General features: G+C 39.6%; 2 protein-coding genes across 7 annotated transcripts in view; both read right to left on the bottom strand.

Moving 5' to 3' along the window:
- KIAA2026 (KIAA2026 ortholog) overlaps positions 1-6,762 on the bottom strand; it is a 138,785-nt gene extending 132,023 nt beyond the window's left edge. For 2 of the 5 annotated variants that reach the window (XM_059142690.1, XM_059142691.1), the window contains exon 1: positions 5,355-6,751. In XM_059142690.1, coding sequence (XP_058998673.1) covers positions 5,355-5,971 — 617 coding nt within the window. In that variant the 5' untranslated portion in view covers positions 5,972-6,751. Of the gene's footprint in view, positions 1-5,354 lie in introns of all 5 variants that reach the window. The other 3 variants (XM_059142692.1, XM_059142689.1, XM_059142695.1) reach the window with 3 other exon arrangements.
- Positions 6,763-8,856: 2,094 nt separating this feature from the next.
- RANBP6 (RAN binding protein 6) lies at positions 8,857-13,494 on the bottom strand. Of its 2 annotated transcripts, XM_059142698.1 has the most exons (2): positions 13,324-13,478; positions 8,857-12,208 (listed from the first exon to the last, which is right to left on the bottom strand). In XM_059142698.1, exons 1-2 carry the CDS (start codon positions 13,336-13,338, stop codon positions 10,142-10,144), a joined length of 2,082 nt encoding a protein of 693 aa, XP_058998681.1. In that variant the 5' UTR covers positions 13,339-13,478; the 3' UTR covers positions 8,857-10,141. The 2 variants fall into 2 exon arrangements, with proteins under 2 accessions (XP_058998681.1, XP_058998680.1); XM_059142697.1 differs by having other exon boundaries at positions 8,857-13,494.
- Positions 13,495-17,298: the final 3,804 nt, after the last annotated feature.

The raw sequence follows: 17,298 nt of genomic DNA, 5'->3' as shown, positions 1-17,298 counted from the left end.
CACATTTAACCTTTTTATTATAAATAAGTCCTAACACAAAGGAGGCACTCAATAAATGTCTTATTAATTGAAATCCTTCATCCTTTCATCAGTGCACCTAAACATTTTCTGACTCTTCTCTACCACAACTATATTTTTAGAATGGCAACTGTAATAAATAGAACTATATGGATTATCAAGGTTTAACATTCTATAGTTCCAAACTAAGAGGTAAATCTAAATTCTATTACCAAAGGTCCCCAATTTTTAAAGATTTACATTAAAAAAGATAGAATTACAGAATCCAGTAGTGGGGGAAGTTAGAATACTAGGGAGAAAGAAGCATCATGTGTAAATTCCCAATTAATTTCTGGATTTTGATCTTAACTGAGAATAAGCAAGTCAAGAAAATGCAAAATTTAACTTAGGAAGTGATTAAAGTTGGTCTATAAAATTTACTTGTATTTCGGTACTTGTAGTTGGAAGCCACTAGTGTTTTCACATTTTTGAGGTTTAATGATGATGCTGTTGTACTTTCATCCTGAAAAAAAATATTCTGCAAAAAGTAATCATAAAACTAAATAACCTTCAGTTATATTTTTTAAAAATATAAAGCCTATTATATGTATCATTTAACAGCGCATTAGTTCTGAAATCAAAAATAATTTTAACAAGGAAAAGTCACAGATGATTTTCACCAAAACATTATTTTTTACCAAGTTTTTAAATTTTAATTCCAATATAGTTAACATACAGTATTCTATTAGGATCAGGTGTACAATATAATGATTCAACAATTCTACATTGCTTAGCACTAATCATAAGTATACTTTTTAATCCTCATCACCTATTTAACCCATGCCCCCCTCACCTTCCCCTCCTCTAGTAACCACCAGTTTATTCTATATAGTTAAGACTCTGTTTCTTGGTTTGTCTCTTTTTCTTTCTTTTCCTTGTTTGTTTTGCCAAAACATTATTTTATTTTTAAAGATTTTATTTATTTATTTGACAGAGAGATCACAAGCAGGCAGAGAAGCAGGCAGAGAGAGAGGAGAATGCAGGCTCCCTGCCGAGCAGAGAGCCCGATGCAGGGCTCCATCCCAGGGCCCTGGGATCATGACCCGAGCTGAAGGCAGAGGCTTTAACCCACTGAGCCACCCAGGTGCCCCCAAAACATTATTTTAAATGGCTAAGATTAAAAATTTAAGTTCAGCTCTGTTGGGGTCACAGGTGATAACTCTTTGACTTCTACAATCTTTTAAAACTATGAAAAGCCACCTTCTGGCTTCATAGCAATATTCTTAAACCTTTCAACAATATTTTAAAATTAAAAGCTTTCAAATACAACATTATTTAAAATGTGGAGGAATCAAAACTTCTTACTCATATTTGACAGTTTCTACAGCTCTACACCTAACTTCCTATTAAGTATTTTTTATTTCTCTTCACTTAGATGATCTCCATATTTCTAATGCTAGTTGCTATTTCTCAGTTGCTTCAAATAAATGAATGAGATCCCTTCTAAAATATAACTTTGAGAACAGATATGTTGTCTAAGTCTTAGTCCTAGTTCTATCACAAATATTATACATACAAAACGTATTGCTATTTATTGCTATTATATATTTACATACAATTATATTTATAAATTCAGACTTTATACATGTAATGCTACTATATATACCATAAAAAGCAAACCAAAAATAAAGATTTAAAAAGAATTAAAAAAAAAAACAACAAACAGAGCATACTGAAGTTGTAATATTTTCTTCCCTCACCCCAATCAATCATCCTGTATACCTGCTGTGGTGCAAATACTACTCTGGAGACCACACTGTAGCCTCACAGAAGTTCCTGTAGTTCTCAGAAATAGCATGCTGTTTCATACCTTGTATTCATTGTAGTTGAGCATTCTAGACTGCCCCCCTCAAACACTCCAAAAAATATCCAGCAGCAATCTTCAACTCCTTCAATAATCAAGAAGTTCAAGTATAAACTTCTTTATGATAACTTTTACCTAATCTCTTTAGCCCTTCTCATTTCCTCCTCTCATTTATGATCCCCCCCAGACTTAGGTTTCCCTCTTAAGTTTCCCTTGTACCTGTTTATATGTCCACTATAGAACATCATCGTTTTAAGTTTCTGTTTCCCTATTCAATTATAAACCACTTAGGGGCATGGGACTTACCGTTTGATCTCAAAGACCTGAATGTCTAGCTTTGGCAGATACTCACATATTTGTACAATCCATAACCTAGTGTAACACTCTCATAATACAAATGACTGGACTGAGATTCAAATTAAACGTTGTGTCCATAGTCCAGGGTACTAATGTCATTGGCTGCTCTATGATAATTTCGTATCTTCTCTAATGTACCTCATTTCTTCTTCATAAAATACTTATAAAAGCTTAGCAGTATTGGAGCAGATGTAAAGTTCTCTTTACAATACTCTAAAATTAAGAATTCTAAATATATAAAACTTAAATTATATCTAGGTAATTTTATTTTATTACTAAAACACCATGTACCAGGTATTTACAAATAAGGTATTTGAGTCAACTGTGGAAAATCATACTCATGTAGACAGTCTATGGAATGTTGTTCTGGAACATGTATCTCTATGTATCTTAATTGTGTACCAAACAGTTATAACCAATGCTTTTCTCAAAGTTATGCCCAAGGTATTTATTTAGTGATAACCCAGATTTTAGGCTATTACAGAAAAAGAAATGAATTCCACAAATGTGGTCTGCAAACCTATTATTTATAAAATGTTTACATACATCAAATACAATAAAAAAGCAAGGGACTCAAAACTTTATCTGAGGCCATCATATTATTTTTTGCTACTAAAATGCAAGAATTTTATCTTTCTTGAATTAAGAATATCAGAAATGCATTATTATGTTTATAAACAACAGGATGTTTTCTAAGTATGGATGATATTACATGATATGGGAATATAGTATTCTGAGCATTAGCCACCAGGTATCATTCTAAGCACTGAGAAATTAACTTTATGAAGAACGGAAGTAATCTTCCTGCTCTTTTGTAGAACTCAAGAAGTTTTTCTTATACACACAATACTTCTGAAAACACCTATAATTCATTCAAACCAATACACTATACTTAGCACTTCCGTGCAACCATTCTCTCATCTCATTCTAAATCCCTGTTTCCAAATCTATAAAACTGAATGCTTGGACTAAATAAATTCTATGGTGCCTTCCAGATCTAAACTCTTGTGATACCAATTTGGAGTATATTTTGCCACTTAAAAATAATGACATGTGAATGGATTGTTTTTTATGAGTCATAACTATAATGACTCTGTAATGACTCTGTGGCGACAAGAGTAATAAACACACTACACAAGTAAGATATAACTAAAGTATTAAAAGTAAACCTGTGAATAATTATTGTGAAATAATTCTACTTTATGAAAGGTCTCAAGAAGGGATTCCTTAAATAGAGCCCCCCCCCCCAATGAGTTAAGCACTATGTTAACTATCGTTTTCAGTGAAAGAAGTCACTGATAGTCTTGAAAATATATGGGAAGCCAGTGGACACATTAGATTATTTTTAAATTACCATTATAAAATCAAGAAGCAAAAACCTACAACTTCTCAGGAGCTAGTCATAAAAGCACTAATATAATGCCCAGTTTCAGAAATGAGGAAAATATTCATTCTATTCAACTACTATTACTAATACTATAATGGCTGTAATTTATATCAGACTAACTGTGGAACCGACACTGCTAACTTTACATTTATTTATTTTTTTTTTTTTAAAGATTTTATTTATTTGACAGAGAGAGAGATCACAGCAGACAGAGAGGCAGGCAGAGAGAGAGAGAGAGAGAGAGAGAGAGAGAAGCAGGCTCCCCGCTGAGCAGAGAGCCCGACGCAGGACTCGATCCCAGGACCCTGAGATCATGACCCGAGCTGAAGGCAGCGGCCTAATCCACTGAGCCACCCAGGCGCCCCAAACTTTACATTTATTAACTCATTTAATCCTAGGGTAACACCATGAGGTACTCTTATTATCCCCATATTACAGATGAAGAAACTAAAGCCAAAAAGGTAAAGTGACTTATGCAAGTTCAGTCAGCTCTTAGAAAATCAAAGTAGTATTCCACTTGAACTACCATTTCCAACATTCCATTATTTTTCTATTCCTAAATTTCTATTCACTTGAGAAATTAATTTGGCTCACATCAAATAAATGATTACAAATACATTTTTTTTTAATACCTCTTGTGTTACATTACTTTCTCTTACTAAAGAAAAATAACTGACTCTTAATATATGGGTATAGTATACCAAGAGCACAGTGCCACCTGAATGGACTATGATTTCTAGTAGAATAAACACAGATGTCTAAACATTTTAAAATTTCAAAATTTTTGTTTTGATGCATCCACTATTACCGCAAAACTTCAGTCTGTTCATATAAAGCTGAGAGAAAAGATCAGAAACACGCCACAGTAATTATCGATCATTTAAAAACACTCCATAGGGGGCTATGGATAGGGTGGCTGGGTTATGTACATTGGGGAGGGTATGTGATACTGGTGAGTGCTGGGAAATGTGTAAGCCTGACGATTCACAGACCTGTACCCCTGGAGCAAATAATACATTATATGTGGTTTTTTTTTTTTTTTTAAGATTTTATTTATTTATTTGACAGAGAGAAATCACAAGTACACTGAGAGGCAGGCAGAGAGAGAGAGAGAAGGAAGCAGGCTCCCTGCTGAGCAGAGAGCCCGATGCGGGCCTCGATCCCAGGACCCTGAGATCATGACCTGAGCCGAAGGCAGCGGCTTAACCCACTGAGCCACCCAGGCGCCCCAATAATACATTATATGTTAATAAAAATTAAAAAAAAAAACACTCCATAAATTTACGATGGCCGACATGTAATGAAACGATAGATTTCTTGGTTTGAAACGACCATCTTTTTACATGAGCCAAACACATTTTTCTAACGATATTTCATCCTAAAAACGTTTATTAATGTCATGTTAAAACTGTCTAAAAGTTGTGGTCCAAATTTTATCACACTAAAACACTTCTTCTACCTTATCCCCGTAATTCTTCCCATCGGCATCATTTTATTTTATACCTACAAACTTTACCTGTTCTTCACCGCTCAGGGCTCGGCTCCCTTTCAGCTTTTCATCTGGGTGCCCACATCCATCACACCTTTGCGGGCCCCCAATCAAGGCTGCGCCTCCTCCCTGGGTTCTCAACACCAACTCTGCACGTATCAGCTACGCCCCCCCGCCCCGCCCGGCCCAATCCATCTTCAGACACGTGAGAGGCTGTTTGTGTCACTCCATCAGTCCCACCCAGAATGGGGTTCACTTACCGAGAGAGAAGCGCCAACTTTTGCTCCAGCATCATCTCCAGCTTCTGGCCCTGTTTGGAGATCCAGTGGTCCACCCCATGCAGGCGGTAGCACGTCTCCAGCATTAATCTGAAGTCCGCCACGAACTCGGTAATACTCCCATACTGGCCGCTGGCGAACTTCTCCTCCATCTTCATCAGACACATGCCCTGCCCGAACTGTTGCGGGAGGGCGCGACCGCCCCGGCCCCCGCCGCGCGGCCCCTCGGCCACCTCATCCTCCCCGGTGGCATCGCCACCCAAGGGCTGCAAGAAGGGGCTGGTGAGGCCCCGGTGCTTCTCCTGCATGAACTCGCCCAGAATGCGGTAGCCCTGCTGCAACTCATAGGTCAGCTCCTGCTCCTTGCAGCCACCGCCCCCGACCACCATCTCCTCTTCCTCCTCCTCCTCCTCCTGGTCGTCCTCCTCCTCCTGGTCGTCCTCATCCTCCCGCGAGAAAGAACTCCTCCCTTGGGCCGGCCCTGAGGCCGGGACCGCCGCTGCCATCTCCACCTCGCCGTCCTCTTCCTCGGGCGCCGGTGGGTGCCACTCCTCCTCCCCTGCCGGCTCCATCTCCCCCGGCGTCTCGGGCACGCTCATGGCCCCGGCAGGATCAGACTGGGCCGTGTGGAGCGGCCGCTCGAGGCGCCGGGGGACGCGTAAGCGCGGGCTGCTTCCTCAGGGCTCGGCCGAGCCTCGCAGCACCAGCCCCATCCGGCTCCACTCTGAGCCGCCCGCTCTGCTCACTACTCACGGGGGTCTCGAGCTTGCAGCCGGCGAGGCGGGGTTACATGGCGCGAGAGGGAGGGGGGAGAGAAGAGGAGAGCCTAGGTGCCCTCCTCTCCCCTCCCCCCGGCGGCGGCGCGCGCCAGGCCCTCCTTAGCCTCACCCCTCCGCGCCCCGCCCGCCCGCTCTTCACCGGCCAGGCCGCGCCTAGTTGCCGCGGCCTTGGCGCCCCACCCCCTCCGGACCAGCTGTCGGGGTGCTAGGAAGGGGCGAAAAAGAAGTGGGGACTCTTCTCTTGTCGCCCCAGAGGGGGCCGCAGGACTGGGCTGCGGCGTCTGGGGCTCCTCCTTTCCCTCACACCCACTCCCGCCCCTCTCTACCTGCGGGGTACCCGAGCAGGAGGAGGCGGCGTGCGGACGAGGCCGGGCGACAACTGTCAGTTAGAAGTCCCGCTGGGCCGGGGGCGGGGAAAGGAAGGGGAGGGGCAAGGAGAGAAGGGGGTTGGGCACTCAAGCTACTCGCAGGCTCTGGGGCGAGCTGTGGTAAAAGGCAAAGAAAGACACCGTAGCCGTCCACGGTGCGCATGCGTAGTAAGACAGCCTCCACCCACCCACTTTGCGTCCGGCCCAGCTACGCGAAAGCGGACTTCGGGCCCGAGGCCTGGTAGGTTGCGCAGCTCAATGATGTCATCAGCTTGTAGACGGCTGTTAAGGGGCGGAGTGGAAAGGGAAGCAAGGCGCCTGCGCAGCTGTACTTGGCGGTGCCAGAAAGGTCGAAGAGGTTTTAGAAGCGTGTGTAGCAAGAGGTTCTCTGTTTTGCGAGATCCTAATTAGCCCTAAAAACGAAGAATTCTGAAGGAGCGTGCTAGATAACCCTCTTTAATGTCAAATGAGTAGTGAGAAGGCACAAAATGTAGATCCTATTCTGTTACAAATTTTATGTTCTCTTCATCCAACTTCCTCTTTGTGACCAACGGGTTTTTAATATAAAACTAGAACTTGGAAAGTTTAAAAAGGCGTTCAAGGAGTCAACCAACTGAAACATACGTTCACATGCAAAAGAAAGAGATAATTCGTAGAACTCAAATTTCTAAAACTCCGGTCCCCAGTTCTTTAGATCAATTCCTATTTTAAGTGATCTCATGTGTTAAAATTAACATTTTCATCTCGGTTCTCGAGATCTGCTAAGAATAAATAAAGGAAATGGAACCTTAATAAAAATCCCTGGGGTTAAAAACAATCTTCAAATAATTCAAGTCTAAGCCGTACTGCATTAAATAGTCATTAGCAATGTCACTACACATTTAAAAATTACTGTTTAGAGATTGTCTAAAAAGTGGACTGGTTAGCTTTAATTTAGGTATTGCTTAAAGTAGAGAGAAAGGAGCTAATAGTTCCATAAAGCAAGTATTATTTTCTCATGTTCTATAAGAAAGATACACACATCTTTCTACTTAACTCATAATGTTCTAGCTTGAAACGCAACTGCCGTCCTAGAAATCAGGCATTTTAAAAGTAGAAACCATCGAACCAAATGGTTGGTATATTTAATTCTTGATTATTGTGAACCTTTAAAGCACTGATAAAAGTCAAAACTTCAAAGCTTGGGGGACAATTAAGTTAAATAGCAATATTAGGTAAAATAGTTAAATGGGAACACTGGAGTGTTCCTATTATCCAGTTTTCAAGGTCTCCTCTCATCAGACATTTGTAACTTATTGGGCCCTTACAGCATTCTCTTTCCTTAGAGCCCTTAGATGTACCTCACAGGAACAAAGCCAGGAACCAGTCTAATTTCAGCAACTGGCAAGGAAAAATGTGTCTGACTAGACATCTCTCATTTCTTTTGACAAAGCCCAAGAATCTGGACCCACCATCCCCCAGCAAATATACCCCTTCATCTTTAGCTACCAACCCTATTTCATGATTCTCTAATAATATAGATTGCATTTATTGAACCCTGTGCCACCAAGCACTTTATATTATCTCCTTTAATTCTCACAACAATCCTAGGTATTATGTCTATTTTACAGATGCAGAAACCGATGCTTAGGTTAAGAAACTAGTTTGCCAAAATCCAAATCTAGGTCTTTCATACACCTTCTCTATCATATCATATATCTCTATCGATCATATCTTCTCTATTATATAATTCTCCATGGTGCCTAATTCCAAGTCATCTGGCAGAATATCCAGTTCCTAGTGCACAAGGTGTAAGGAATTGCTAGAAATTTGACCAAGGACTTCTGAAGGAATATTAAGATAAACAGGTGTGAGTTGAAGGAACATCAGCTATAGATCATGGAAAGGCCAAGATGATTGTGTTCTCAGCTAAAATAAAAGTAGAATTGGGTCCTTAAACTCAAAAACAAAAACAAAAAAACTATTATACAAAAAATACATTGGTTGCAGGTAAGTTAGAAAATATAGATTAGTGACAAGAAAAATTGCCATTTAATCCCACCACCCAGAGAAAATTTCTACTAATATTTTATGGTAGGATTTTTCTATTTATTTAATGTGTATTTTTATTTATCTTAAATAAAACTGTGGCTATACCATAATTAATGTCCTTTCCTTTTTTCCCTTATTAATAATAAATCATTGTAGGTAATGGACAGGAATTCCACACCTAAAATCTCAACTTCCTATCTCTGTCCACAACAGCCTAGATGGCCTGTTCTTCTGAACTGGCAGGGAGTGAATCAGGAAAATTCTAATGTAAAAGCAATTCTAAACCATAAGAAAACACAGTATAGGTACAAACAACAGCACTAATAGGGTACTATTTATTAAGCATTTACTTGGTCTTAAATATTTGCTAAATACTTTACATACATAGTACTCACAAATACCCCAGGAAATGATGACAGATATACTTGTTCTTAAATTTTGGATCAATAATTTGCTTACTAGAAAACTTTTTTCTACCCTACAAAAAGCTTGACATTAAAGATCAACATTCCAATTAATAAAATTAACTCTAGATTTATAGAACTGTTTTCTTAAAATGCGTATCTACTGCTAAATGATTGGTCTCAAAGCTGTTTTATTTTTCATATTTAAAGATAAAATTAATTTTGCTTCCCTTTCATTTTCATAATAGAATACTCTTCAGTGCTACTATAGAGTCTATTAAGAACTTCTTCGAAATAGAAATCTACTTAAGACCCATTTTGAACCAGGGCTTCTCTTCTTATTGGGCTGCTTTGCAGGGAGGAAATGGCATACATACACAATGCAATATTCTGTTCAAACACATAATATTAATAGACTACCACAAATACTTATTACTCTTTGTCAAACACTGAATAATGGTGTTACAAGCTACCAATGTTACATGTACCAGGACAGCCTATTCAGTAACCACACTTCTTAAAAAGTCCTGAATAACTTGAAAAATAGAGTTCAATCAGGCTAAGATTTTCAAGTTCTCTTAACTCTTAGCTGGACACCTTAGGGACTAGAATATGAATATGCCTCACCCTGTTCCCAGGAGGACATTATAAAAAAGTTCATAGGCTATATAGAGAAAACTCCTCACATCCATGGCAATATCTCAAAACTCCCAATTTCAGCATCTTCCCATTACCATGGAAACCAGCAGTATTATCAAGGAAGAATTAAGCTTGCCACTATTTTTCATCTAGAATTCCAAAGATATTTGTCCTGGAAGTTCCATCTTTGTTAGCTCTCAGTATCTTGTGATAGGCAGCATGACATCTTGACACAAGTATATTGTTTGCTCAGCATCAATAATTCAGACAAGTAACAACACTTTATATACTTCACATCAACTAGGGAAAAGGTGACAAACATTCTAAGACAACAGAAGCACAGTTATCATCAAGTTCTGTGTTTAAGAGAAAAAACATGCAAGGTGAACATAAGGCTAGAACACTGACTAATCCTGGAAAAACATAAAGGGAAGGAATATTAACTGTTCAGCAGGGAGAACAGTTCACTCAATTAAAATGGAATACGCTCACAATAATTATTTGGAATTACGTTCATGGTCAAAATATTCAAGTGACATTAAAGTGCATCAAGCAAAATTTAGCAACTCCTGTAAAGCTTCCTGCTGCACATCATCAAGTTGGGATATGCATTCCAACCATAATTCTTCAGAAGTCTGTACCTGACGCACAACATTAGCTAGGCGTTTGGCACAGGGATCTTCATAGTTAATAGTCTCGTTGATTTTTCCTTCTGCAATTATACTGATTATTTTGGGAAGATTGGAATTATTTGGACCAAGTACAACTGGATGGTTACTTTCAATTAAGTCACAGAGAAAACTCAAAGTCTGAATAGCTTCCTCTTTATCCTCATGCAGTGGAAGCCATGATAACCAGTGTGGAAGAACTTCATCTACATTTACACAGTTAGGCTTAAACCTCAAAATCTTCCCTACTGCTGAGATACAGTTCTCTGTAGCAATGACATTTTTTTTGGTTTTGGAATTTGCACACTTAATAACTTTTACCAGCAGTGGAACAGCTTCTGAACATAAAGAACGATAATCATCTCCACCAAACTGTGCCATAACACCCAGGCCATAAGCAGCAGCTTGCCTGACTTCAGGGTTATTGTCTCGCATATTTAGTAGCATTGGCCACCTAAAATATTCTACATATTTAAATGAGGTTGGACTGCAGTGCTCTATAATATCATCAAAAATGCACAATCCCCACTGTCTGTCTGGCCATGGCCTACTCGAACAAATTAGATTTACAATTAATGGAAGCAGTTGTTCAAACCACGGTAAAATCTTTTCCTTATAAGTACTAAATAATGAGTGCAAAATATCTGATACTTTGGTCAGAATATAAACATCACATTCATCCTCATCTTGCAGAGACATTTCAACCTGTTGGTCATAGTTTTCTTCCTGTCTTTTAACCTGTCTCAATTCTTGGTTTTTAAAATGCCCTTCAAGTTTTGTTTTCAGTATTTCCCCTAGTTCTTCCAAGTGTTCATCGTTAAGGCACCCATCTCCCATTACTTCAATGGACTTTGCAAAAGAATTCATTATTTCTGAGAGTACATCTGTATCGGGTTCAGTCCCAATAGCCTTAATTAAGGGATCACATATGAATTGCCATATCTGGGCAAGATACTCTGGGCCATGAATTCTTGCACATTCCAGGAGATAAGGCATAGACTCTGCTGCTGCCACTCGAACATTGTCATGGAAATAAAATTTCAATAAAGGAACCATAAGCTTTACAACTTGTTCTGTATATTCCACAAATCCTTCCCTTAACTCCTTAGCATAGTAAACCAACATCTGGCAAGCAGTTGCTTTTGCTTCGAGTCCTGAGGTTTTAATTCCAAAACTTTGTTGGTCTCCAAGATTTACAAATTGCCATCCATCATCATCACTCATATTTTCCACATCTTGTGTGTCTAAGAGAGCAACATCAGGTTTAGCTGAAGCAGTCTTAATAAGAGGCTCAATAACTAGAGGAAGGTACTGCTGAAAATCATTTCCAAGAATTTTACACATTCTAGCCCATGCTGAAACCATGTAAGATGTCTGAGGGTCATCATCTTCCATATTACTTAAGTCAGATTGTGTCTTTAATAATAGCTGCATCACATTTGATGCATCTTGCATAAATTTTTCCTTCCCAACAGCAAGACCAACATGGCTAATGCATTCAATAGTTTTTCCTTTCAGAAGCTTAAGTTCCTTTTGAACAGCAAGCTCAACAATATGCTTTAGTGATGGCATAAATATATCATAATACGGAACAAATTTTTCTTCTATTGTATCTGCAACTGAGGCAATGGTCGTCACAAGCTGTTCCAAGGCCAGTTTAGTTCCATTCCGAATCAACTCTTGAAGTTTAATCACCAAGATAGAATGTAGATTTCTCACCATATTATCCAAATATAGAACAAGCAATGCTTTGGGGCAGTCTTCAATAAAAATAATAAGTGCAGAAGCCGCATGTGATTGCACACGCTGATTACCTTGATTTTCCATGGTACGCAACAGAGCTGCAATCACTGTTTCATGGAATTTCTTTTGGAAGTTAGGTGCAAAATCTGTAGCCATCTGTCCAAGCGTAGAACAGGCTGCAGCCCTCACTCTTGGGTGAGGATCCTGAAGAAAAAGCAAAACAGAGTTAACTGTTTCATCTAGAATTGATTCCATTTGCTGATGGCATCCTTCTCCAATGGCAGATAAGGCCATTAATCCAGCATGTCGGTATTTCCAGTCAGGGCTCTGAAGCATCTGCATGATGTGCTCCTTAGTCATTGGTAAAACAAGTTTTCCACCAAGCCCACAAGCCAGTCTGTCTAGGGCACTCTCAGCAGCAACTGCATTGCTGTCAAAATCATCTTCTTCCATTTCATCAGCATTTACCCAGTCCTCATCATCTTGTAGATCAACCATCATTGCTAATATATGAGGAACTGCCTGTGCAATTATATTTGTATGTTTTTTCAACATTGGGGTTGCAGTTTCAGACAAGGTCACTATTATTTCAAGGGCCAGCTGGCGTTGCAGATTACTAAGTCTAGAGTCTCCACATAACTTCAGACTCAACTGCAGAGTATCTTCTAAATAAGGACCCAGATATTTAGGTACAGTATCTGCAATCTCAACAAGGGATTCTAGCACTGAATCATCATCCTGATAGCACGAGTCATTCACAGCCTGTAAGATTCCAGGAAGCAAGTCTGCAAAGTCTTTGAAAAGAGCAATATTATTCTCATTAGCAAGTACAAATGCAGCTGCAGCTCTAGCAGACAATGTCCTGATTGCGGGATGTTCTTGATCTTGAATGCACTGGTCCAACAACCGTTTGATGATATCCAAATCATGCCGCTCTTGGTTCCCAAAAATCCCAGGAAAGTGCCAGAAAACATGAAGTGCAACTTCCCATAGAACTACATTTTTAGAGTAGATTGAATCAATAAGGAACTTCAGACCTTCGGGCCAGTGGTTAGTGCCATCCTCATCTATCAAATTCCTGGCCAGCACGGCAAAAATATCACAAAGTTTTTTCCTCATGCTAGCATGTGTTTCTAACTTAACAGCCAGTATCAGTTCAATCTTGACGTCCCTCTGAACATCAGAAGGCAGATTTGGATAGACTTCCTCAAACCCAGAGGACAAAAGCCGTCGTAGCAGTGCGGCAGCCATTTGTCTCACCTCATAACCTGCTCTTCTATTTCTGACAGCATCTAAGAGGAACGTAGTCTTACACAGACCTGGGATATTTTCATAGACTTCCTCTGCCTGTCTCCGCACCATACAGCTTGGATTGATCAGGTTCTTCAGAAGCTGGTAAAACTCTTGCTTTCCCGACACAGTAGCCGGCAACCCTGCAGCCCCGGCCGCCGCCATCGCGCTATGTCAAAGAAATCGCGACCGGGAAGAAGGGAGGGTGTCTGCGGCCAGAAACAGTGACGCGAGCAAGGCGCCAGCGGGGATGGGCGGGGTCGCTCATCCTCTGCTCGGCGGTTGGTTTGCCTGTGCTCCGAGTTGTAGGCAACTGAGTGTCTGGGGTAGGTAGGTCAGAGTGGGGAAGAGGGACCCTCCATCCGTTTTCCAATAAGAAAAAACACCTGCGGAGAAAGGAAAGAAAGAGAGAAAGAAAAGAAGGAAAGAAAGGGGGGGAGGGAAGGAAGGAAGAGAGAAAAAGAAGGAAGGGAGAAAGAAATTTATGTTATTGAATGTATGGATGATTTCTTACCCGTTATTTCTAAACTATCGTTACCCCGATAATTTTAAAAATAATTACATCTTGAAAACCCTTCAGGTGAAAGAAGCCAGCCACAAAAGACCACGTATTGTATAATTCCGTTTGTAATAAAGGTCGTCTTTTCCTCCTCGAGCAATTTAATTTTATTAATTTTTTTTCAAGTGTTTATTCAAATTCTAGTTAACAGATAGTGTAATGTTAGTTTCAGGAGTAGAATTTAGTGATTCATCATTAGATACAGCACTCAGTATTCACAATTGCCCTCCTTAATACCTATCACCCATCTAAGTCATCCCCTGTCCACCTGCCTACATTAACCCTCCTTTTGTTCTGTATCCTAAAGAGTCTTTTTTATGGTTTCCCTCTCTCTCTCTTTTTGCCCCCCAACTTCATCTGTTTTGTTTCTTAAATTCCACAACACAAGCGAAATCATATGGTATATTCCTTTGACTGACTTAGTTTGCTTAGCATTATACCCTCTAGTTCTAGCCACATCATTGCAAATGCCCAGATTTATAGTTAAGGCCTTGAAAAGACAAATCTATATAGAGAGTAGATTAGTGGTTGCCAGAGGCAGTGGGAAGGAGAGAATGTAAAATGACTGCTGTCAGATAGTGGGTTTCTCTTGGAGTGATGAAATATTATAAAATTAATTGTGGTTGCATAACTGATTATACTAAAAACCACTGCATTGTACAATTAAGATTGGTCAATTGTATGGTATGCAAAAAGTAATACCCCAATAAATCTGTTTATCAGGGGTGGTTGGGTTATGGACATTGGGGAGGTGCTATGGTGAGTGCTGTGAAGTGTGTAAACCTGGTGATCCACAGACCTGTACCCCTGGGGCTAATAATACATTATATGTTAATAAAAAACTTTTTAAAAATCTGTTTATCAAATAAAAGCAATAAAAGGTGGAGACCCTGATTACCATCCCACTACTATATCTAATGGAGTAAAGACAGTAGTACTCAAACTCTGGTGTGCCAGAATCACCTTGTCTGTGAAGTACAATAAAGAATGAAAAAAAGACAACTGAGTAAAGCATAGTGGAAAGTGACCTGGGCTAGTAATAAAGAAGACTTGAATCCTAGTCTTATCTGTAAGTTAATTTTGTATCGTTGATCATGTCACTCAAGGTTTTCTTTGCATGTTGCCTAAACTGTAAAAAGCTTTTACAGTTTTCCTTTCAGTAGGAAGATATTGAGATTATTCCAAGAAACAAATGCCCCTGAAGCTAAATACTATTTCTTTAAATTCAAGCAGGTGTGTCAGTCAAAAACAATGATCATCCCTCTAACAGTGATTAAATCTTACTTTTGTGTTAACACTTTGCCACTCTGCCATTTTGAATCTTAATCAGGTTTGCAAAATTGGTGGGCTGGTGTAATATTAATTTTAGGTAAGAGAAACTCAGAGAGATTAAGTGATCTGCCTAAGATGACACAGCTGTCTCAAATCCACCTCTTCTGAAAGCAACACCAATGATCTTTCACCATACCGCTTCCCCATAATTACTCTTGGATTTGTAACGTGATCAGAGGTCTTCACTTATTGCAAAGTCTGTCTTAAACTTCTCCAAGTGGGCTTAAATTTTAATTTTTCAAAAACGTTACTGCATATGCTCACAAAGATAGAAAATCCAGCTTTAGGATTAACCAGATGATAGACAAAACAGTCTTACAAATTACATTGTAATGTGCAATACTATGCACATTTAGGAAGAAGCATTACTCTCTAAACAGTTTCTCATTCAGCAGACTTAGAATGAACTGCATCACTTGAAATACTGATTTTAAATATAGGTATTAGGACCCAAGGTCTAAACTACTGAATCAGAATTTCTAGGAAATGCAACCTGAGAATGTCCCATTTTAACAAATACACTGGGTTTTAATATAAATACAAAAATTTGAAAACACTGATTAGATCAGGTTTTAGGTTCTGATTCCAAGAACTTGACTACAGTTTTGCATATTGATCCAGATCACTGGTTTTCCTACTGTTTCTTAAATAAGTTTAACAGTGTGGCCTTGCTTTTGATATTTCAGGAAGTGTTGATAATTATATGAGGGTCAGGGGGGGGGAGGAGGCTTCTCCTAACACCGTAACTATTTGTGTTAGAGACTTATTAAAAACTTCAATAAGATACCATCACAGACCTACCACAATGTTTTAAATTTAAAAAGTTGGCAATAACAATGGTGGGTGAGGATATGGATCAAGAGGGAATTGTTATATTTTTGTAGTAGTATAAGTAAATTGATACAACCACTTTGAAAAAATATTTGGAAAATTCTGGGTTAAGATTACACAACCATTCATTTTCTCAGCAAACATTCACTGAGGGTATACTCAAGCATGGTGCTGCGTGCTGGGGATAAAGATTAAGTACATGAGAATGCTTATGAGAGACAATAAATGTCACGTACCATAGTTATCACTGTGGTAATGGTAAGTCTGCCATGGAACCAAAGGGGGTTGTGGAGGCAACTAATCTACTCTGGGTGTGAGGGAGATAAGGTAAGTCTTCCCAGAGAAGGTGATAATGGGGATGACCTTTTTTTTTTTTTTAAGATTTTTATTTACTTATTTGTCATAGAGAGAGAAAGCACAAGCAGGGGCAGTGGAAGGAAGAGGGAGAGGGAGAAGCAGGCTCCCCACTGAGCAGAGAGCTAGATGTGGGACTTGGTCCCAGGACTCTGGGATCATGACCTGAGCCAAAGGTAGACATTTAACTGACTGAGCCACCTAGGCACCCCAGGGCTGACTTTTGGAGGATGAATCTTCATTAACTATTTGAAAAAAGGAGAAGTTTGTTCTAAATAGAGGGAACAGCTTCATTCAAGGGTAAAGAGGCAATAGAGCCTAGGGTGGTAAGAGTTCTGCCAGTATTTCAGATTGCTGGAGCATTGGGGACAGGACTTGAGGGGGGGCCTGAGGAGATGCTATAGGAGGCAGAAAGGAGGAAGACAAAAAGTTAAATAAAGGCCAGATCATGAAGGGTCTTATATTCCATGTTGAAAATGTGGATTTTTTTTTCCTAAAGGCAATGAGCTGTTTAAGGATTTTATTTTTTTAAGATTTTTTAAAAATTTATTTGACAGAGAGAGAGAGAGAGAGATCACAAGTAGGCAATGAGGCAGGGGGAGAGGGAAAAACGGGCTCCCTGCAGAGCAGAGAGCCCTATTCGGGGCTTGATCCCAGGACCCCGAAACCATGACCTGAGCCGAAAGCAGAGAGGCTTAACCCACTGAGCCACCCAGGCACCCCTGTTTGAGGATTTTAATCAAGGACTGTTATATAATCAATTTACAAAAAGGTTACTTTGCTAATAGTATGAAGATTGGAGGTAAATCAGTTAAGCTGAAAGTTTAAAGTATAAGAACAATGGAAGGGGAAAAAAGAGGACAAGGATTCAAGAGGTTTTAAGGAAAAGTGTCATTGTAGCTCAGAGGTGGAGAATCTTAGGAAATTG

This window comes from Mustela lutreola, chromosome 12 (genome assembly GCF_030435805.1).
Source record: "Mustela lutreola isolate mMusLut2 chromosome 12, mMusLut2.pri, whole genome shotgun sequence".
NCBI lineage: Eukaryota > Metazoa > Chordata > Mammalia > Carnivora > Mustelidae > Mustela > Mustela lutreola.
Note: the sequence above shows the minus strand (reverse complement) of the source record. Positions and strands in the feature narration are given on the sequence as shown.

Coding starts and splice junctions, on each gene's coding strand:
- RANBP6 (XM_059142697.1), bottom strand. CDS start 13,459: ATGGCGGCGGCCGGGGCTGCAGGGTTGCCGGCTACTGTGTCGGGAAAG.